At 39.6% G+C, this 23,517-nt stretch overlaps 1 protein-coding gene across 3 annotated transcripts in view; it reads left to right on the forward strand.

Annotated features, from left to right (window-relative positions):
- gbf1 (golgi brefeldin A resistant guanine nucleotide exchange factor 1) overlaps positions 1-23,517 on the forward strand; it is an 89,602-nt gene that overhangs the window by 42,762 nt on the left and 23,323 nt on the right. For 2 of the 3 annotated variants that reach the window (XM_088304575.1, XM_088304576.1), the window contains 12 exons: positions 4,817-4,871; positions 15,551-15,698; positions 16,327-16,547; positions 16,632-16,791; positions 17,754-17,965; positions 20,497-20,595; positions 20,673-20,867; positions 20,956-21,142; positions 21,312-21,449; positions 21,543-21,631; positions 21,971-22,173; positions 22,277-22,400. In XM_088304575.1, coding sequence (XP_088160701.1) covers positions 4,817-4,871; positions 15,551-15,698; positions 16,327-16,547; positions 16,632-16,791; positions 17,754-17,965; positions 20,497-20,595; positions 20,673-20,867; positions 20,956-21,142; positions 21,312-21,449; positions 21,543-21,631; positions 21,971-22,173; positions 22,277-22,400 — 1,831 coding nt within the window. Of the gene's footprint in view, positions 1-4,816; positions 4,872-9,833; positions 10,949-15,550; positions 15,699-16,326; positions 16,548-16,631; positions 16,792-17,753; positions 17,966-20,496; positions 20,596-20,672; positions 20,868-20,955; positions 21,143-21,311; positions 21,450-21,542; positions 21,632-21,970; positions 22,174-22,276; positions 22,401-23,517 lie in introns of those variants that run through there. The other variant, XM_088304578.1, reaches the window with a different exon arrangement.

Here is a 23,517-nt window from a genome sequence, read left to right on the forward strand (position 1 = left end):
GCCACGCGGCAAGAGAAACACATCGCTACTTTGGATTTATTTTGTAATTCACAGTCCTGTTAGTGCTATTCTGAGTGAGTCTCTGCTCGTTTATGATCTCCAATCTTTATTCGATTTTCAACAATACGTTGGAAGTTCGGTGCGTTTGAGAATGGTGGTGATAAGACGTTGCCTCAGTTTCTGGCAGACATACTGGGCGATCTCTTTTGCAATCACGCGCGCACTTTACGGCAGAAGTGGCGCCACAGCAAACGGTGGACAACGGGAATTTAAATTAAATATGCTGCTCCATAGTGCAGCTGGATTCTCAACCCTCTCACTGGCCTTTAGTTTGCTGAGGCCTTTGATGACCTTTGTGTTCCCTCTTCAAACACGGAGGAACTCATCTCTTGGTTCCACTCATCCTGCCGTGCGATACTGGATTCGGTGGCTCCATTAAAAACTGCAGTCAGAAGTTAGACCTGAGCCTCGGTTTAATGCAGTGCTTCTCAATTATTTTATGTTATGCCCCCCCAGCAAGAAGAAAACAATTCACGCCCCCACCCAACCACCCACTCCCAGCTGCAACTATAAATAGCATTTTCATTGCAAAACAAACCTACACAGGGGGTTAGTACTCGCTGCGCACAATAGGAAATGAGAGCGCCACTGCCGACTACTGGCGTGGATGTGCAATTACACTTTATTGTACGACTGGGAAAAAAAGCGTGTTCCCCAGGATCACGCGCGTCCCTGTCAGCATCGCAATGCCCGCCCACCTACGTATACTATTTATAAGTATTGATTCTGAATTTAAACCCCCTCTGCCTCATTTGCTCACTCTTGCTAGGACTCTTGTTTTAAGTACAATGTGCCCAGTGGTGGCCGGTCAAGGCCTTTAAGGCCTTCCCTGCTGCCCTAACATAATCAAGAAATTATGATCATCATCTTCACATCATTTTTAAATGGGAGTTTTTTTCCAATCAGAATTCAGCTAGCTCGTGTTGCCGGGCAGATTTCACAATACCCGTAGCATGCACTGTTCGTCCAGGGCCTTCAGATACAATCGTGCAGGCGTCTGTTCTGTCTCAAGGGGGCTTTTACAGTTGATAGACAGTTGCAATAGCCAATCAGATCACAACTTGGTTACAGTGAGCCATCTCATTGGCCTTGTGCTGAAGGTGATAAACGCATTTTGTGTTTGGTTACTCACTTGTGAGGGGGCAGCGCCATGCGATATCAACACACCCGGAAGTCGTAACTGCGACCATTCGGAATTCTAAAATATATTCTTGCTTTTTTAAACCACAAAGGCCGAAGGGGGGAAAAGTGTAGATTTTATTGCAGATAAAGGCCATTTTCAAGACGGACCTTTCAAGAGAGGCTAGGTTGTCCAACACTCTCTCAGTACTGTGTAAGTGTGTTTCTGTTAGTGATAGATCGATATGCTTTTTTCAGGGCCGATACCGATTTATTAGTGGTCATGGAGGCCGATAACGATATTTCAAGCCGATATGAATTTCTAGAAAACGGGTAAAATGGTGTCAACATTTTGAAAAATTAAAATTCCAAACATTGACTTAGTTTAAATCCCTTTAAGCGCATATTTATTAAACTAATAGTGATTAACAACATGTTAAGGGTCTTTTTTTTAGATCTTAGAAAATTGACAACTTTGTTGTAGTAGACTGACATTTATTAAAATTTCGGGAAAGTCTGTCGCTATACCTTCTTCTGCTCACGGGACCTCCCCTGTAGTGCGTGTGACTGAGGTAAAAAGCAAGCAGCTTACTGCTGATTGGCTGAAGTAACCAATGTGTGGGTGGGACAATCTGCCTTTGCAGGCAGGGCCACGAGCACAGCTGAGAAAGAGAGGAAGAAGTGCGCTATCGCGGGCAAAAATAAGCCATCTTTTAATTTATCGGCCTTGAAAGTTAAAGAAAAAGGCAGATGCAGAGAATTGGCAAAATGCCAAATAATCAGCCCAGCCAATAATCGGTCTATCACTAGTTTCTGTTTATTATTTGTCCAGCCGTGGTGTCATAAATGATGGTAATATGAGGGGAATTTATTCAACAAGGACTCAGTAGGTCTTCACTGAAGGCCTGCATGTGAAATGCACGGCCCGCAACTGAATGTGCCTCATTTTCCAGCACTGCTTCAGAAGTGACAGGACTGCAAATGGTACATTTCTGCCACATTCATAATTTCTTGTCAGTACAATAGAAATCCTGATGCAATCAATAATTCCAGTCTTAAAATTTGAGATTATCCCATATCTACTACACAAACCAAAGATACAAAAAAATGTTTACGAATTGAATCCTGTATATAAGGCACCGTACCTATGCGCACACACAACCTCTCTTTCACATACACGCATAGACACTCATTCGCTCGCTCACTTACTTGCACATTCACTCGCAGACACGCACATTACTTTTCATTGTTCAACCTCCACCAGCCTCCAGTCCACAGATGGTGGATAATTGAGATGTGAGTGAATCGAGCCCTCAATGAGCAGTGACGCTCGTCTGTTTCACAGCACTCTTGGATTATAAGAGTATTAGCATGTTAATCTGTTGGACCCACAGCTCATCCTATAATCATGCTTGTGAGACAAATCTCTATTATCACAGTTAATGTTGGGGGGTGCTGGTCTCTCTTGTTTTTTTTTTTGTTTTTTTTTGTGTGCGTGTGATTGCTGGTGACTTCTCATTTTCCAGTAAAGCCTTAAAGTCCACAAACTTGGAGAGACACACACACACACTTGCGCTCACAAGCACACACACTCTTTGATAAAAATGCTCACCATCATTAGAGAAGTTTGTTGGAGACTTAGGCAGGGAATGTTGAGATTCCCACCATGTTATTGGTTTTTAAGTGGCTTACAGCATGTTCTACGTTCGTACCGAATTAATGGATTGTAATTCTTTTTAGGTAAATGCCTTTTTAAGTTTTTCTTACTGCTAATCAGTCATTCATCTGCCAATGTTTCTTAGATCTAGTATTCATGTCTTAATGCTCGCCATAATATATTGCCATAAAAGGATGTTATTTATTAGGATAATGATTGGTAGTTGATAAATAGCATGTTCACTCATTTACAGATTGTGCACGCTGTCGGAAACAGATGTGCCAAGGCTTTTGATCCTCAGGTAGCTCTGGTATTTTTTAATCATCGAAAATCAAGTTAAAGTTTGAAGTGATGGTACTAGAAGCGTTAGGGGAAGAGAAATAGTTACAGAAAAGAAATCTGTCGCTCCATTAGCGGTTTTCTTGCATGTATGCTTTTATTACAGACTCAGGGTCTAAACACAAACAGACCAGATACATAATATCCGCAAGACAAATACCTACAAATACACACACTGTATAAAAGATAAACCACAAATGATTTCCCGTGTAAAAGAACAGTTGTAAACTAATAATTTTTGCTAGTCGACTCATTGGATCATCATTGTAAATTGTGGCATATCGCACCGGCAAGCAGCTGCTCTTATATAAACATCGTAAGCTTGCAGCTTCAATTCTTTAGGTATGTGCAAATTAATTATTAAAGACAATTAAGATGGTAGTACATTCAACATTGATTAAACTTTGCATCTTTTACTAGCATTCCTGACATTTTTATAAATGTATTACTGCTCCAGTTTCACAGCTCATGGAAGTAACACGCCGTGTGTGCTCTTCCAGCCATGGGCATACAAAAACTGTGTTTTGGTTCTTAATAAACGTTCGCCAACAAATGCCTCTTTAATCTACAGTAGATGCTAAAATATTTGAATCTACCAAATGAAACGCACACGGTAACCCATGTGTGCTAATGCTATCTTATGGACACACCTGTCCTGATATCAGAAATTAAATCAGGCATGAGCCATTGTGGCAGCGCTAGTTCCCTGCTCAAATGCATACTTAGGAGGTCCTTCTCAATTAAGGCTTTTCATTAAAAAAAACAAGAAATAAAATAAAATGCTATGTCTGAATACAGAGAAATGGCGTACTGGCGTAATGGCATACTGCTCCTGGGTGACGTGTCCTGAACAGTAGAAGATGTATGCTCTGAGGGTGTAAATTATGCTTCCACATAGAAAGATACATTGTCAGGTTTTATAGCATTTGCAGGATCTTCACATCACCGTTAGACACTATCGTGAGAAGATCAACATAATAGTACACCTGCTGAGTAGGCAGAACCAGTAATTAAGCACATTTTTACAAGCTAAACTTTTTCTGTTCCTGTCAATCTTTAGTTAGCGTTCACTTTAGCGAGCTTCTTCGGCACAAAATGAAGACACAAACTCATATTTTAATTTTGCGTTGCAGCAATCTCAGTAATCCCTGTACTAAAATCAAATTACCCACATGCACGTAAATTCAGATAATGCTGGCACCAGTGCAGCTGCTTTTCAGGCGTGGTATTTAAAGGTGAAAAATGAGCCATTGCAATTTTTTCCATGTTTCATAAATCTCAATGCATGTGCTGAATTAATCTTTTTGCTTCTACTCCTCCCTTGCGTAAATTGAACCCTGCAGCGATATTGTCATTTTTGTTACCGTTGAATTGTATTTTTGGCAGACACCATAGTGGGTGTGCCTGCTTTTGTCTGTTTTCATTAGCAATCAACTTTGTTCCTGTTTTGGTAGTTGCAAAATGAGGCTTTAAATGTATTAAATTCAAATTCCTAATCCAGAGCCTACAAAACAAAATTATCACATTCACAGCATTCTCTCTAATTTGATCAGTTTTAGAAAGCAAGCACCAAACTGTACAATTTAGCGAGGTACGATCCTGATCCCTGACTAAATTTGTCCTTGTTACCTTTTCTTACAGACTTCCCCAATTTAAGGAGGAGGCCAAAAGTTATGCCGGTGCCAGCATGAAGAAGGTAATTAGACTTTGAATTGAAATGATCTGATCTGCTTGTTATTTGATTAACCTCTTGTATGTTGTTATTTTTGCAAATGTGAGTGTTTTCACAGATTTTCATTTCCTATGGTGATTTTAGAATTTTTTTGCTTGTTTTTTTTTTTGTTAAGTAGTATAGTGAACAATGTAGAATACTGCTACAGTAGATGCCTATGTGCCTGTATCTTAACTTCTCATATAAGTAATGTAATTAATTTGCCTTAATTGCTAGTGCTAATTGGCAAAGACTGTAGTTAATGTTGCAATTGAATTATTAATATTTTCCAAAGGTCCACAACAACTGGCCTTGAATTAGATGCTTCAGTTTGATTTTAGAACTCAATTGCTGTGTTGTCCTTTTGCTTTTTTTTCAAAATGTTTAGCTTTGGGGTCTCATTTTGAGCGGAGTCATTTTCATTTTGCCACAGGGCATTGCCGCAGATATTGGGCTTCAACTTACACTCCTCACCATATCCTCAAATATGCACTGATGGCACATATACACGTGTGGACAAAATTTGTGGTACCCCTTTGTTTACAGACATAATAATGAATAAAAATCAAATAAAATGACATTTCTTTTGAACTATGGCTAAATAGAACTTGAAAAAAGCAATCCTGCACAAAAATGAAGGTACCCTTGACGTAATATTTTGTTGCACATTTTGCGAAATTTTTTGTGACTTTTGTTACGACCTTTACACCCCTCAGCAGGTGTTTTGGCCCACTCTTAATGAGCAAACAGCAGCTGTTTGTCTCAGGTTTGAAGACCGCCTTTTCTTGACGGCAGGTTTCATCTCCTTCCGCAGACGCTTTATAGAATTTCTATTAGGCCTCATGGACGGCCACTCCAGAGTAGTGCTATGTTTTGATCTGAGTCATTCTTGGGTCTTTTTATCTGTGAGTTTTTGGTCGTTATCCTGTTGTGAGTCCCATAGCCTGCGACTGAGACCAAACTTGCTGAGACTGGGCAGAAGACTTCTCTTAAGAATACTTTCAACTGACTGATTAAACTTTGAAGACACTTTGATGCTAATTTGAGATTCTCCTTGGTTGAACATTAAATTTTTATTTTCTGGGAGTGCCATCATTTTTGTCCAGGCCTGTTTCATGAGTTTGGTTTGTAAAATAATTCTGGGGAACCCCAATTTAATAGCAGTGTCTGATTTTTATTGGTTAACTTTTATAAAATTATTATGACTACGTTCATCAGATTCAAGTTACTTCTTTGACCATTGTGTTTTTTTCTTTCATTAGTAGAGGGCTACCAACAATTATGTCCACATTTCTATGTGGCATGCCAGCTGAGTGGTTATCACAGCTGCCTTTCTGTTTGGTGTATGCGTGTTGTCACCGTGTCTGCATGAGTTTTCTCCGGGTACTCCAATCGCCTCCAACAACTGAAAACATTTCCGCTGTAGAGTTTACATTTGGCCAAGTAACATGAATTAATTATGCCACTGCAGACTGACATATTGCACAATTGTTTTGAATAAGAATTATTTGAGGAGTGTTGCACACATTCTTTTTAAGGAGGATTGTTTAGTGGGACAAGCATCTGATTGTCATGTGCAGAGCATTGAAAAGAAATTCCAGGTTTTCTTAGGGTGGACTGAACACAAGAACAGCACATACAACAAAAATGGCAGGGGCCCAAAAATTAAACTCTGTGGTACACGACAGGACCGTGGAGCAGATTGGGACTGTGTTGCAGGAAGTTGCGTGTTGGGTCATCGACTTGTCCTTTTATGGTCACTTGACTTAGGAGAGGCGGTTTAATTAGTGTGTCAGCTAATTTCCTACCTCAGAGGTTTCTACCATCCTAATGCATTTGTTCTTGCACATTAAGGACTACAGTTCTGTTTTGCTTCCTCAACTATGACCTCCAACTAGTTCATTTCAAAATTTGTGAACTGAACTTTGGACTAGTTCATGTTGAATTGAACTTTCCTAACATTGGCTGTGAACAAGCACAAGGTCCTAGTGTGTTCTTGTCCTTGTTCATGTTTTTTTAGAGCAGTCAGTATGATTCATAAAATATTATATAATCGGGCCAGCAAGTTTATAAAAATGAATACAATACCATACACGTAATTCATATAGCATATTTAAAACAAAAGTTTAATAAAAGGCATAATTAAAAATAAAACAATTAAAAGCATGAAACATGCATAGTGTTAAATGGGAAAGAGTTTAATCACTCCTAAGTTTGAAAGGCCAATGAGTAATAATGTGCCGCAAGATGTGAATTTAAAACCTGCAGAATCAGATTTGGGGCTTGTCTAACAGGCAGAGGCAGCTCGTTCTACAGCTTTGGGGCTGCTACTTTGAAAGCCTGGTCTCCCCTGTGCTTTATCCTGGATTTGGGAGCAGTCAGGAGAAGTTCGTTGGAATACCTTAGGGCCCTTGAATGCACATATCAATCCAGCAGGTCCAAGATCTTGGTGGATACAAGTCCATTTTATCCCTAGTTTACCCACTCGACGACTTCCGCAAAGTGAACCACTGATTTGACTGCTAGTAGTTGTACCATCCCTAACCATCCCTTTGAAAAATTAATTTACAGAGAAAGTCACTCACTAGGGTACTTAACGTTGGTTATTTAGCAGTTTTTTTTTTTCATTTGCTTTAAGATGTTTTTTTTTTTGTTCTTTTTTTACTTTCCTTAGCATTCTTTTTGTGGTGGGGTGTAACTAGACATGTGACCAACTCCCCCTCCTGCCTTTGGACTGTCTAAGCGAAGTCACTGCAATAAGCTGTATTTATTTGTGCATGTTTCACAAAGAGCTGGTTACTCCAAATGGCTTTTTTTTTGGTTGTGAAGAAGTTGGCGCTTTATTTGTTTCCATTCTTTTTGTATGTGATCATTATGGCATCATTACAACAACAAATATAATGGTGGCCCTAGAGTTTTGTACAAGGACAGTACTGTAGTTCTTAAATTTTTTTTCACAATGTTATTTAAAAGTGAATCCTGCTGAAACTCCGGTAAGAGTAATTTAAAAATTGATGCTTGCAGCTAATCCACACTTATTGGTTTGCATGGTCTGCCTGTCTGTCTAGTCAACCTACCCTTCTGGTTTGCACATTTCTTCATGGTTTCAGCCGATAGTTAGCATTTAGTCCTAATGTGCTGCATTAAAAACCCTACCGTTGTCTCCATACGTGCATCTAGGAAGTATTCACAGCTATTTGATGTTGCCTTCCTCCCACACACAGACACATTTTGTTTTGTTACAGCCTTATTGCAAAATTCATGAATGTATCAAAAAAATAAATAATTTTTGAAATCATGTTTTACATAAGTACTCACAGCTTTTGCGCGTTACTTGTAGCAGGAGTTACCAAGTACCGTTCTTGAGAGCCCTGCTTCAGATGTTTTGCTGTTCCACCACAAGTGATTAAAACCATCATGATCATTATCAGGTTTCTGAAAAGCTTGCTGATAATCCTATCATTTGAATCATGTGTGTTGGAGGAGGGTGACATCTAAGACAGGCTGGAGGACTCAAGGACCGGAGGCAAGCACACCTGACTTGCAGCCTCAAGTCACTTTGAATATGATGCCACTTATTCTTCTTTTCTCTCATGATCCATCGTCTTGAATGGGGGTGTTGATGCGCAGCCATTTTCAGGTCTGTCCTGACATGTTCAATAGGATTCAAGTCTAAAGTCTGGTTGGGCCACTTGAGGACATTCATAGTTGTCCTGCTGAAAGATGCGTAACATTGCCCTAGTCTGAGATTATGAGTGCTCTGGAGCAGGTTTATTTCCGGATGTCTCTGTACATTGCTGAAGGGATCTTTCCCTTAATTCCAACATATGTAGCGCTGAAAAACTTCTTCACAGAATGAGGCTACTACCATCAGACTTCCCTGTAGGATTGGTTTCTTGGCATTCACACCAAACAGTTCAGTCTTTTTTTTTTATTTTTACCTTCAGATCAGAACTCTAGTATTCTGAGTGTATTGTGGCTTGGCTGGTGGATTGCTGCTGAGATGGTTGACCGCTGGGTTGTTTTCTGATTTCCACAGAGGGACTCTGGATTTCTGACAGTGTGACTGACCATTGGATTCTGGGTCACCTCCCTGATTAAGGAACTTCGCAGTTTATCGATTCATTAGTTTAGACGGGTGGCCAGCATTAGGAAGATAACTGTTTTCATTATCTGATAATGGAGGTCACTGTGCTCATAGGAGTAACAGAATTTTTTTTGGTACCCTTAAATCTGTGGCTTGAAGACACAGCCCGTCTTGCTTCGTTTGTTCAACTAAAAGACCTATTGATTTATATATATTTTTTTAAATTTACAGTAGAGCCTCAAATTACGAATGACATTTTTTGCAAAGTTGTCAAGGCACGTACAAATTTTTGGTAGAAAATATCCCTGTAGTTACTTACATGTTTTGTTGAATAGATGACCGGATGGATCCGTGGTATGCTTCTTGAGGTTTTAAACCATCATTGGCTCTCTGCTTAACTCATTGAAATAGTTGTTTGTTTTCCTCTTAATTTGACGTCAAAGAGATTTAAAGGTTACGGTTGGCTTTAGACGTCCAAAAAACCCCATAAAACTCGGTCTCCTCCGCGGCAGCAAGTAGAAAGTGTCGTGTCGTGTGTGCAGCCGAATTTCTGCTTACACACGCACAAACACACTCACTTTTTCCGATCGGAATTTTCATTGCGGAACTCTAGATTTCTGCTAAATGAGTCAAAATGTTTTGAGTCTATGTATATGTACAGCTGCTATTGTATTGGAGCATCTCTTAAATTGAGGGGGGGGGAAAGGACAAAACGGTCTTCTCCCCATGTCAGAAAGCCGTTGCATGTGCACCTGCCAAAGCACAATTTCGCCATTCACAATTCTAACAGTGGCTGCCTTAACATCGTTAATGTGGCAAAAAAGACAAGTTTCCCTGGATTATTTAGCGTAAAAAAAAAACAATTAAAAAATAGACAATAACAATGAATAATATTGTCATACTATTTTGAAGGGAGCCTATTTGTCCTCCCGCCTCACTTAAAGATGAGCACAAAAAGCACTTGTTTGTGCAGTGTGATATTTCTTATTTGTGATCTCTATTTTGAATTATTTTTATATTCTACTTTATTTATTTCCCACCACACACCAATTAAAATCAGCAAGATAACACTGGAACAGATTAATTCCATTTTCATTCATTTCAATGGGAACATTTACTCCGATTTACGAACGTTTCGATTTACAACCGAGGTTACGGAGCCTATTAAGTTTGTAAGTTGATCTACAACTGTATTTCTATTTTCATTTTATTAATGTCAGGTGCAATTCTGTAAATATGCCAGTTAGCCAGAAAGCTATTTTTCATCTGAAGTAGGTAAATGTCCCCCTAAAAGAGTAAGAATAAAATACATAATACCTTCCCAATTACCAAAGTACAATTAAGCTAAAATTCCGTTAACGTAATACATTTCTTAAAAGGTACTATTAAGCTAAACTGTACATTCGAGACAACAAACCAACAATTAGACAAAAAACATGAAAACATCCACAAGGAAAGATGCCGGAGGGGCAGAGAGAGCAGGTCTTGTTAGTATAGACACAGTTTTGATTGTCAATGAACCCTTTCTTTAGTTGGAACTTAAATGAAATATATGTGTTTTGATTTTTGATGTAGACAGGTGTGTGGTTTTACAAATAATGTCAATTCCAAATCAAGTCAGTCAAGTGAACTTTCTGGAGGTGGACTCCAATTGAGTTTTTGGCACATCTCATGGATGATTATTAGAAAAGGGATGAACCTGAGCTGGCTGCAAATACTTGTAACATGACACGCTTTTTAGTTTTAATTTGCAAAAAATAAGTTTAATTTCTTCCATTTTGGAATAAGGCTCTAACATGACGAAAAATTCAAACGTTGATGCACTGAATACTTTTTGAATGCATGCATAAATGTGCCTGCATGTTTTGTGTTGGTCCCACTGTTGACATGTTTCCTTTCACTAATCACGGGCACCTGCCTACTCCCCTTCTCTTCTGAGGCTTACAATATCTTATGGAAAAACAAACGAGTGCAGGTAAGAAAGATGACCTTCAATATTAAGGCTGCTCAGCGGGTTGGATAATAGGTGGCTGGATGAATTCTCACTCCATTTTAAGATATTACTGACCCCATTTTGTTTTCTAGGGTACCAGAAGCACATGACACTTATCCGTCTATTTTTTTGTATTATATTAGAAATTGTTGAACATAATAACGGATCCATAATTATTTTGACATCAACACAATTCTCATATTGTTTTGCTTTAAACACCACCTCAGTGAATTTGAAGTGCAACCAACAAGATGTGCTTTAATTGCAGACTTGTAGCTTAATTTGAGGGTATTTAACATCCAAGTCAGGGGAATGGTGTAGAAAGTCATGTTTTGCATATCGTCAACCACATAGCGTAATTGCCTAAGTCATATTTCAATGTTTCTGGAAAACAAGAAAAAAATGCTTATATTTATACTTATATACAATACAATGCAATAAAATACAACTCTATTCATATAATGCGCTTTCCATATGGTGTAATAAAAATAAGCAGGAAATTAGAACACAAATGAAAACACATAACATATACAGTAGATACCTGAAGAACAGTAGAACAGCGACAGTTTAATGTCGAGCCGAAAGATAATGAATAAAAATGTGTCTTCAAACTAGTTTTAAAAGTGAACAGAAGGGGGGCTTGCCTAACATTCTATAGGAGGTCATTCCATAGAGAAGGATCGGCAACAGAAAAGGCACGATCCCCCTGAGGACACGCTTAGTGCTCGGCACCGCCAGTAGCATTTGGTCCGCAGACCTGAGGCACCGGGTAGGTGCGTAGGGGTGGAGGAGCTCGGACAGGTACACTGGGGCGAGGCTATTTAAAGATTTGAAGACGAACAGAAGTATCATAACGCGAACTCTAAAGTGAACTGGGAGCTAGTGAAGAGAGGCCAAGATTGGGTTTATGTGCTCCGTCTTCTGAACTCCAGTTAAAAGGCGAGCAGCAGCATTTTGGACCTGTTGGAGGCGCTTGAGGGAGGACTGCCTGACTCCAACATAAAGGGGCAGAGCGTGACTCAGAGCAACCTAGGCGAAGAAAATCGGTCCTGCCATCCAAATAGGATCTAAAGTACTCTAGAGCACTACCACTAATATCCTCCTGGTGCTGTAAACGAATCAGAAGAATACTGTGGCCCACCGTGTCAAGCGCTGCAGTTTCAGCTGACAAGACAAGACACACACAGTTTCCAGTGTCATTTTCCATTGAAGACTAATCGCACGGCTGACTGTGCTATGCATTTTCTTGAAACCTCACTGGTAAACCTCCATGACGTTGTGTTCACCCAAGAAAGATCTTAATCGCATGTGCACCACCTTTTCAAGAATTTTAGAAATAAAAGGCAATCTGGAAATGGGTCCAAAATTTGATCATGGCCAGGTTTCTTAAGCAGGTGCTGCAAAACTGTTGTTCCATGTTTAAGATGTTGGGGGACTACAGCACAAGACAGACTGCTGTTGATGATGGCCAAAACCGATTTGCCAATACTTCGGAGAACTTCCTTAAAGAAATGAGGAGGAACGGCGTCATATTATGAGCCGGATAGCTTGATATAGCAAACCACATCCTGCAAAGATGACACAGAGATAGCCTCAAAGGAATCCAACACTGCGGAACGAGGAACGTGGACAGAACGGTCTAATGTGGTGTTCAATACGAGAGCCCGAGCGGTAGCAACCTTGTTAGTGAAAAACTGCAAAAATCTATTGCACTTTTCAGGGGACGGGTCTGTGCAAATCGGCTGACGTGATTTAAGTGATTTGATAGCTTTTATACGCGGATTATGACAAAGGCTTCAGAGAACCAACTAGGCGTCAGGGGGCTAAAAATCCGGCAGCTGCACTCACCGGTAGGTTTTTCAGCAGCAGAGGAAAACACATCAAAGAGCACAATCATATGATCACATTGTTCAACACAGAATTGAGATCGATAAACCAAAAGTAAGGTCAAGGTCTAACGTATGTCCTTGTTCTTGAGTGGGGCCAGACACACAATCATTGGGTCTCAAAAAGTCCTTTGCCAGTCCATTTTCAGGACACACTTTACTCTTTTCCACTTCTCCTGTGATAATATAAAGGCGATTGGCAAACTATTGAGCATTTTAATGACAGTAAATGTGTGCTCCTAAAAGGAAAATAGTATGAAATTAACATAGGCCAGTACGAAGATTGTAAATGTGTTTGTGTTATAATTTGTGTTCTAGGTTCCCGCTAATTTATATTACACAATATGGAAAGTGCTTTGTTACAGCTCCAGCTGTTGTGAAATGCGTTATATAAATAAAGTTGTATTGTATTGCACTGTATTGTAAGTGTTTTTTTTCTTGTTTTCCAGAAACATTGAAATTTGACTTAGGCAATATTTGAGCTCATTGCCGTTAGCCTGTTTTCTGAGGGGGGTTAATGGCTGCCTCACAACAGCTGCAAAAAAAAAAAAGAAGTGCTTTACAGAACAAACATACAAAAACAATAATTCAACAGAACACAGAAAGTGCTATATAAGTAAATATGCATAGCATAGTTTTTTTTTTCTTCACTTCAATGTAGCAAAAATGCGTCCATACTGTATATCACATTTTCACATTTTCTCTTTCTCCCAGGACCCGTGTTAACGATGACCATTTATTCCTTACTTTTACATAGCGTTATCTTGCCATGAATGACAACTCGCCAACAACTGACCTAGCGTTATTTGACTGTGAATCGCGCAAGAACTCGCCACCAAGGGGTTATTTTCTCGTGAATCGCTCGAGAACTCTCCACCTAACATTATTTTGGGCTCCACTAATTGACTGGAGTCTGCTGACCTCAAAACACTACTTTATTTATATTTAATTAGCATTTTTTGTTCATGTAATCAGAATTTAGACCTTTCAGTGATTCGTAGACAAATAGCATAATTATAAAATATATTCTACAGCTGACTGGGAACCAGTGTGAAGCCCCTAGAACTGGAGTAATACGTCTTGATCTCTTTGTTCTGGTCAAAACTCGAGCTTCAGCGTTGTGAATGAGTTGCAACTGTTTAATGCTCTTTTGAGCGTGTCCAGTCGGCAGATCATAACAATAAGTCTCTAGTCTACTGGAGTTTAAAAAAAAAAAAAGAAAACATGGATAAGCTTTTCTTGGTGTCCTTGGAGCATGCAAAACTTCAGTCTGGATATACTTTTCAGCTTGAAAAAGGCTGTTTTTAGTGTTTGATTTAATATGACTGCTGAAAGTCAGCACACCAAGGTTTCAGTTTGAACTTTCGTCTTCAGACATTTCTTCATTGCCAAAAACAATAAGGCGTTGTTCTGGTTTTGTTTTTGATTTTATGCACGCATGTATGTACTTTTCCACATTATGTCCAATCAATTGATGGACTGCAATAAAGCTGTAGGAACCTCTCAAAGATGATCAGTGGCGACCTGATGCACCTGACCTTCATTTGCAGCTCCGTGGCAAAAGCACCGAGTTATTTAGCAAGTTAAAAATGTGCAATACACATGTTGTACACGATACATATATTATTTTCTTTAGCCAAGAGAAAGAGCATTTTTTTTTTTTTACATTAATTACATTAAATTAAAATGTACCAGTTGCATAAATGATTTAGTTGATATAATGTTCTTTCTCCATCCAACCATCCAAGGATGCCAGCCCACACAATCTTTGTCTCCCATTATCGGCGCAAACTTACGACCAGATGGTGGTCAGTTGAAAATGCTACCGCTCTCTGCACCCCAGTGTCCCAAAACGTTGTTTCGGGTCTGATGACCCAACCACATAGTTGATTGTTGAGATTAGTGGGTTCTGGTGCCTAAGTGCACATATGGACACTCTAATGCTTGGACATGACATTTGCCATGGACAGTGCATGATAAACAAGGTGATTCAATAGCAAGACACTGCTTAGATTCATGTCAGAGTTTCTGTTATCCTGAGTCACACGTTTCCGAGCTGTTGCCCTTGTGAGTATTTGCCCCCTATCAGGACAAGGTATATCAGCTGCTGTTTGTTGCAGAGACGCAAACAACTGTTAAGAACTGTGCCCCACCACTCGAAGGTGAAGCTTTCTACGCCTCCCTACCTACCTACCTACCTACCTACCTCCCTTCCTTGTTGGCTACCAGGGTGAACGTCAATATAGAACCACCAAGCTGGGAGCTTGATATTATGTTCCGCAAGGGTTCCATCCTTTTGCAATAATTCATCTTACACTGCACTTAAACCCCGTTGCACTCTCAAAATTAATGAGCCCATGGTAAGAGTGAACCCTGTTGCCCCTTCATGCACCTTTCAACCTTGGCCGGACTCCCTCCATCTGACTGACCAATTGATCAGAATCTGGGTTTAGAGAAAGTTCAATGATTTCTTGTCTATAATTCACAACAGGACTAAGTAATCTAAATACTTTGTATGTGAGATGCGAGGATACAATATCACATACTAAAATATCAGTCACAGGCTTGTGAATCTTACATTATGCAAAATGTCTTGCATGATCAAGACCTTTCATTAGCTTGATTGATTGTTTTCCATCATTCTTGTGTTGGAGGAGGAGCCTCACTGAATAAGGTATATTTTTTTTTCGCTTTTCAGTTGAAGATGCGTACTGGTGGAATGAGTGAGACATCTAAATGGAAAAAGCAGAAACGTTCACCAAAGCCACCTCGCCACATGGTGCGAAGTGCCTCTGGACAGATGGACCCTACCCAATCTGCCAACCTCAGTAATACCAACCTATCTGGTAAACGAGTTAAAACGTGTTTTTTTAAGAAATTGTGCTTCATTCCTAGAGATCTAAAGATTAATTGAAAATCGATATGCTATCGATTTTAAACTGCTTAAAATATGCATTGATCTAAAAAATATAATATCGATTTGCAACGCAATGTCGACCAGAGACACTCTATCATGTCTCTTGTGCAAGAAAACTGCATACACACAATCCCTTGTCTGCAACGCACATGCACCTTAGTGGTAATCCAGGTCATACATGATGTATGTGTAGATTATATTATGCATACCAGAGAAGCAAAACAAAACATTTTGTATTAAGGTTAAATTATAATTTTTTTTAATACACTAAACTTTTACATGCTTGCTCCAAACATCAATGCAAATTGCATTTGTGGATTGCTGGAGCACCACATGAGCACACAAAGAAACATGGCAGCAATTTAGAAAAAGAAAATCAAATCAATAATAGGAACTGAAAATCTAATCAAATTGGGGCTTTAGTAAATCGTTACAGCCCAATTAATTTCCCAACAACCCTATGTTACCTAATATTACTGCGCCTACCTCCAAATTAATCTCATCAACTCTTCTTAGCATTTTTTCTTTCCATTGAGCTGTCCTTGTCATCTGCTTAGGTGGAGTTGTCTCGATGGAACAAAGGTGTTCACTACCAGCCTCAGACAGTGCTGGCTCTTCTATTTCTAGTCCCACAACGACCGACAGTGGCCTCGACTCCTGCTCCAAAGCTACTTCTCGGGAAGACCTCTCTGACCTGGATCAGTGCAGCTTGTTTGCAACTACACCTGTCAATGCTAACCCACTCCTTGACACAGATCCTGGCTCTCCAAACACACAGGTGAGCCTTCAGTCATGTTTTCTATGTGGCCAGTACATGAATATTGTGCTGAGGATGTGAATGTTCTTTTCCATGTTAATCAAGTTGGAGGGTAAACCGGCTCAATCAGCATCAGTCGAGTCAATCCCAGAAGTTGTTGAAGAAAAAGACTCTATTGCAGAACAGTCAAGTAGCACCTCTGTCCATGACATGGACTATGTCAACCCCCGGGGTGTCCGATTCACACAGTCCACAAAAAAAGAGGGTAAGAATATTCACAGTGTACAACATTTCTGCAAAACATTACTTGGTCAGGAAAATAGAAACAAACTATTCTGGTTCCATATACATGTGTATTTTTGTTAATTGTCATACTTTCTCTTGATATTCAAATGTTATGTTCACTTATGTTTGAAATTCCTTGCTACAAAACAGTGTGAAATTTCAGTTATAAATGACGTACACTCACCTGGGGCTGACTGATTACGTGAATGTGATTATTGACTCACGATACATGTCAGGTCGATCGCGTTGATCAGCTTTTTCAGCATGTTAACTCAATCAAACAGCGGAAATGTACTCTTCAAACTTAACATTTGTTAAGAACGTTTGCTGTCACACTGCTTTTCCATCTCATGGCTCTTCATTTAGACCTCAAGCCATTATTAAGACTGTGAATGCTCTCCTCTGTTGAATGGAGTGCATCATTGCCCCCAATTGCACACAATTGTAGTTTTTTTGTTTTGTATTTTATGAATTGTCATTATTTTTTGGTATTATTCCACATTATTTTTTTAATGTTGAGTACAATTTATTTTCATATTTTTTTATATTTTGATGTTTTTCATTTTTTTTCTTCATGATTTCATATGTTGATATTGAAGTCATCCTTTATTTCATGAATTTTTAGTAACGATGCTTTAAAAGGGCCATATCATGCGGAATCAAATTCTTTGATCTCTCAGCAATGTTAAAATGATAATTATTCACCAAAAACACCCCTCAAGTGGTGTTTTCCGCCATTCACCCATCTCTGAGCATTCCTGCTCATTCCTCCTCTCTAAACAGTGGCTCCGCCCAATCAAACAAAAACACTATGTCCTCACTTTTCTACGTAACAAAGTGAGGAGACAACCCCATACCCCCTCTGCAGATTAATCTCAGAGCAGCCACTGGTTAGACATTTTAGTTTTTGCAGACCTGCCATCACTTTTGTCTTCTATTTAGGTGCCTCCCTCATCCCCTATGGTCTGCCATGTCTAAGGGAGCTCTTCCGGTTTCTCATCTCATTGACCAACCCTCATGACCGCCACAACACTGATGCGATGATGCACATGGGCCTGCAACTGCTGAATGTTGCCCTTGAGTCCGCGCACTTTGGGAACTACCCATCTTTGCTTGGGCTCATCAAAGATGAGCTTTGTCGCCATCTTTTCCAGGTAAATTATAGTAACATCAGAACCTAATAATCCATTGCACAGTACTGTATATAGGTCAACTCACCTCTGTTGAAATGCCAGGTTTTTGTGAAAAGGAAAAATATTTTAAAACATATTCTACTGTTAATGTCACCTGCACATATTTATTTATTTATCCCATCCATCCATCCATTATCCGCCGCTTATCCGGGGTCGGGTCGCGGAGGCAGCAGCTTCAGCAGGGAAGCCCAGACTTCCCGCTACCCAGCCACATCTTCCAGCTCTGCCGGAGGGATGCCGAGGCGTTCCCAGGCCAGCTGGGAGACGTAGTCTCTCCAGCGTGTCCTGGGTCGTCCTCTGGGCCTCCTGCCGGTGGGACATGCCCGGAACACCTCCCCAGGGAGGCGTCCAGGAGGCATCCTAAAGAGATGCCCGAGCCACCTCATCTGGCTCCTCTCTACGTGGAGGAACAGCGGCTCGACACTGAGTCCCTCCCGGATGGCCGAGCTTCTCACCCTATCTCTAAGGGAGAGCCCAGACACCCTGCGGAGGAAACTCATTTCGGCCGCTTGTATCCGAGATCTTGTTCTTTCGGTCGCGACCCACAGCTCGTGACCATAGGTGAGGGTAGGAACGAAGATCGACCGGTAAATCGAGAGCTTTATTTATTTATTTATTTATTTGCCTACCTTTGCAAAAATGCTCTAAATGAATCAGATTGCGAGAGCACAGCCCTCTTCAGGTCACGCCACAGCTCTTCCATCTGGTTCAGGTCATGCCACAGCTCTTCCATCTGGTTCAGGTCTGGATTCTGGCTTGACCATTCCAAAACATTTATTATCTTCTGGTCAAGACATTCTTTAGTTGATTTGGGTACATGTGTATGGTGGTTGGCATGCTAAACTATTAAGTTGCTCTTCATATTTAATTTTCTTGCAGAAAGAATTCTGGGATAACACTAAATGGCAAAGTAGGACCTGCGGCCAAAAAATGTTCCATTAGCCCGTTTGTAGCATAGAATGTTCATAAACCGAGGCAATGTTTTGCATTCAAATGAATGCTAATGAGTTAATACAATCCAGCCCCAAAACATGTGTACTTACCTTTATTTTTTTTTAATGAATGTGTTGTCAAAAATAAGAATTGTGCAACGTTGAAGTAAGTGAAAGCACATTATTATTATTACACATGTTTGCTTTTCATCCCAAATGCTTCACACTTGGCTGCAAACTGCTCCAATGAGAGTTGGCGCTGGGTGGCTAATAGATGCCAACAGTGCCACATCATCTGCATAAAGCAGAGATGCAATACTGAGGCCACAAAACCAGACTCCCTCAATGCCTAGGCTGCGCCTAGAAATTTTGTACACAAAAGTTAAGAATTGGTGATGAGTGGCAGCCTTGGCTTAGTCCAACCCTCACTGGAAACTAATCCAACTTACTGTGGACCAAATTCTGACATTGGAGGTAGATGGTCCGAAGTCCCCGAATTAGGGGGCTTGGTACCCGTACTCAAAACACCCCCCTAAAAAAATCTCCGACGGACACGGTCGAATGCCTTCTGCAAGTCCACAAAACACATGGTTGTGCAAACTCCCAAGCAACCTTGAGGACCTTGCCGAGGGTGTAGAGCTGGTCCTCCTGAATCTGAAATTCAACCTCCCGATGGATCCTACACTCCAGCACCTCTGAGTAGACCCTATCATTCCTCTGGAAGAGGAACACACACTCCAGTCCCCCTTCTGAAAAAGGGGACCGGACTTTTCAATCAACATTACATTAAATCTCCAACTTCTTTCTCCTTTTTTTCTGGAAGGGTCTCCTTAAAGTCAAGACGTCACTTGTGGATTGGCACTTCCTGAACTACTGGAAGAGCGCCAAAATAAAAGCACCTATCCTAAAAACTACCACTGAAAAATAAAGCATGGAAATGACAGGAGAAAAGAAAAGTTTGTCAAAAGTAATAAATAGATGAGCATTCAGTGAGTCCTTCACCAATGTGTGGATGTCTAGTTTGCAGTGAATATGCCGACAATAACAGTTTATTGGGCTGGGCTTGCACTCCATGAACAGCAATTGAGGGAATATTCAATGTGTTTGTTTGAAATGATAAAATGTGTGTTTATTTGTGAATTACTTTAATTAGTTCCTTACTAAATATTGATAAAAGCACAACATTTCTTAATAGTTTATTTAAATGTTGGTTTTTTTCAACCCAGCTTGTTACTAATTCAGCTAATAATATATGGAGAAATACAATCTTTTGGATGTGAACAAACCAAATATGTGACATTGACTTTATTAGCGTAGAATCCGTTTTTGCAAGTCGCTATTGCAGATTTAAACTTTGAAAATGCTGGACCCTTTACGTTTTTTTGTGAAATGTCTGCCTAATACAATGAGAAGGCTTTTTTTGACATGACATATTGTAGTTCTAGAAATTTTAAAATTTGAAAGATAAAATTTAAGAAAAATGCAATGTTATAATGATAGGTGGAATAAAACATGATCCTATTAAGAGTGAACAAAATGCAATCGTTTTTCTTTTTGTAGCTGCTGGGCATGGACCGCATGAACCTCTATGCGTCGTCATTACGAGTGTGCTTCTTTCTCTTTGAAAGCATGAGAGTGCATCTTAAATTTCAGCTGGAGGTAATGTTTCATTTTTCAGTATTCTTTATTTGTAACATGTACTTAATAACGATGACTAATTGTGCCAAACCTGACAGATGTATCTTAAGAAACTGATGGACATAATCACATCAGAGAATATGAAGATGCCCTATGAAATGAAGGAAATGGCTCTGGAGGCACTGGTCCAGCTGTGGAGGATCCCCAGTTTTGTCACTGAGCTGTACATCAACTATGACTGTGACTTCTACTGCTCTAATCTATTTGAAGATCTCACCAAACTGTTGTCAAAGGTAGCCTCCCCTTGTAAGGGACACGACGACACATTTAAAGATGGGTTGATTTGAACTGTGTATTTTGTTTTATTTTTAACTCCGACAGAATGCATTCCCTGTATCAGGGCAGCTCTACACCACTCACCTTCTGTCACTCGAAGCTCTACTAACTGTGATTGACAGCACTGAGGCCCACTGCCAAGCCAAGGTGCTAGACAACACCGCTAGCCAAGACCAGTCAGAAAACCTGGAGGGAGAAAGTTTAATGAAAAATGGAATAAATTCTACAGCTGGTAAACTAATATTTCATTTCATGAATCTTGCTTTACTTTTTAGGGATATGATGAGTGTGGATTTTTTATTTTTTTTTTTGCTTCATGATCTCAATATTTGCTAATGTCGTTACTGTTCTTTTTATGTGTACATATTGATTACAAATTTTAAACTTTAAAAAATTTTCAGATCTTATTCAAGAAGGCAGTACCAATGGTTTGAGTTTTCCACTTGTGGATCGTGTTCCAGGATGCCCACCAACCAGTGGAAATCTGATGGCAGAAAAGATGAAACTGTGTAGACAGGATCAAAGAGAGAGTGACTCCAGTAAGACTAGCTAGAGACTTGCATGGTTTCAATGATATAAAAAGCATTACATGTAAACTAGCACTTAAATATCTTTCTCATTGTTTCTATCAGCTGACAAGAAAACCTTGAAAAAACCTCAGCGTTTCTCTTCAAGTATACCTGGTTCCCAAGAGTTGCTCGAAATAAGAACAAAGAAAAAGGTGTAATATACAGACAGATTTGTCTCACAGACTCATTATTGTTGACAGAGGTGGGCGCATCATATATATATATATATATATATATATATATATATATATATATCATACATACATACAGGGACCTGCTTTCGCTCTGCTCAAAGTCCATAAGTTTTTTTTTGTTGTTGTTGTTTTTGTTTTTTTCTTGTTTTTTCAAGTTTCCCATCATTTATAAGCAAAATGGAATCCGTCAGTGACAGTACTGACGGAAGGGCCAGCAATATGACAGAATGCCCACCTCTGGTTGTTTGGAACATAGAGTGCATATGTAACTAAATCGTTCATTTTGCGTGTTCATAGCTTCTGATAACAGGAACAGAGCAATTCAATCTGAAACCAAAAAAGGGAATTCAGTTCCTTCAAGAGAAAGGACTTCTCAGTAATCCAATGGATAACGACCAAGTGGCCCAGTGGCTTCGAGAAAATCCCAGATTGGACAAAAAGATGATCGGGGAGTTTGTCAGTGATCGCAATAATATGGAGCTCCTAGACAGCTTTGTCAAGTAAGTTGTTCAGTAAATATTGAACAGTTCTTCAATTTAGCCATTTAAGATTTGGTGATGATTAACTTGTTGACTTCTTTCTAAGTATGAACTGTTGTTGCAGCACGTTCACCTTCCAGGGGCTTCGTATTGATGAGGCTTTGAGGCTTTACCTCGAGGCTTTTAGGTTACCTGGAGAGGCTCCTGTCATCCAAAGACTCCTGGAAACATTTACAGACAACTGGCATGTAAGGCAGCATCTGTCACCTTTGGAAAAGCATTTCAAGTACACACGCATGTATAATTAAAATTACATGTAAAGTGTATCATTTTGTACAGCAGGGGTCTCCAACAATTTATCTTCTCTGAGCTATTTTAGCACGGTGAACATACCAGAGAGCTACTCATATTTAGTAACTGCATTCATTTGCACAAAACACACATTCATATTGTGCTTAAATTGAACAATACTGCATCCAAGAGATTGTATAAACCTGTATTTGCATTTTTCGTTTCGTCCTTCGACTAGGACCTGTTTGTCCTGAGTGACCTACCAGTGGCATAAGCCTCTGAGATCTTAGCTCCTATTTTCATTGGGACACACAAACCCTCCCAACACGATAAGGTGACAGATCATGGAGGAGTGTAGAGAAGACTGAATCATGTTGCATGTGGAAATTAGATTTACATATACTCCTCCCACAAAGGGCAAAGTGACCTCCCATCTCTATTACAGATGGATACTCACCTTTGACTATATTCGGTCATATTTCTGAACAAATGTTATACAATAAATACAACTTTATTTGTATGGCACTTTTTATAGCAGTTGCAACTGTAACAAAGCGCTTAACACAGAGTAAAACTTAGTAGCAATAATTCATTAACAAAGACAGTGGAAGCAGTAAGTTAAAATACAAATGATACTAACACATATGTAGTAGACACCAGAAAACAGCAGAATGGTGAGCAATCTCAAAGCCACTGTACTGTACTGAACTGAGATCATTATTTCATTATCCATGCTTTAATACTATAAATAAATAAATAATTTTTGTTTGGTAGTTTGTCATGAGGTTTTTCGCACGCAAAACACGTGCCTTGGCTACAAAGGTGGGAAGGCACTGATCCTATAATTACGCTCCTGAATAAATGCTCAAATTATTAAATAAACCTTATTTGACCAATATAGATGTAGATGTCATAATTAATATTGAATATGACTATAGCAATGATTATGTGTATTATTCCTCTCTACCTAATGAGAAATCTATGTGAATACTAACTTCGCCATCTCGTCATTCACGGGTCATGAACACACAATTGTCATCTTTTTCACGTTAACACCGCCACACTGGATTCCAG

Source organism: Idiotropiscis lumnitzeri, chromosome 9 (genome assembly GCF_059441095.1).
Source record: "Idiotropiscis lumnitzeri isolate Australia: NSW breed Sydney's pygmy pipehorse chromosome 9, RoL_Ilum_1.0, whole genome shotgun sequence".
Classification (NCBI taxonomy): domain Eukaryota; kingdom Metazoa; phylum Chordata; class Actinopteri; order Syngnathiformes; family Syngnathidae; genus Idiotropiscis; species Idiotropiscis lumnitzeri.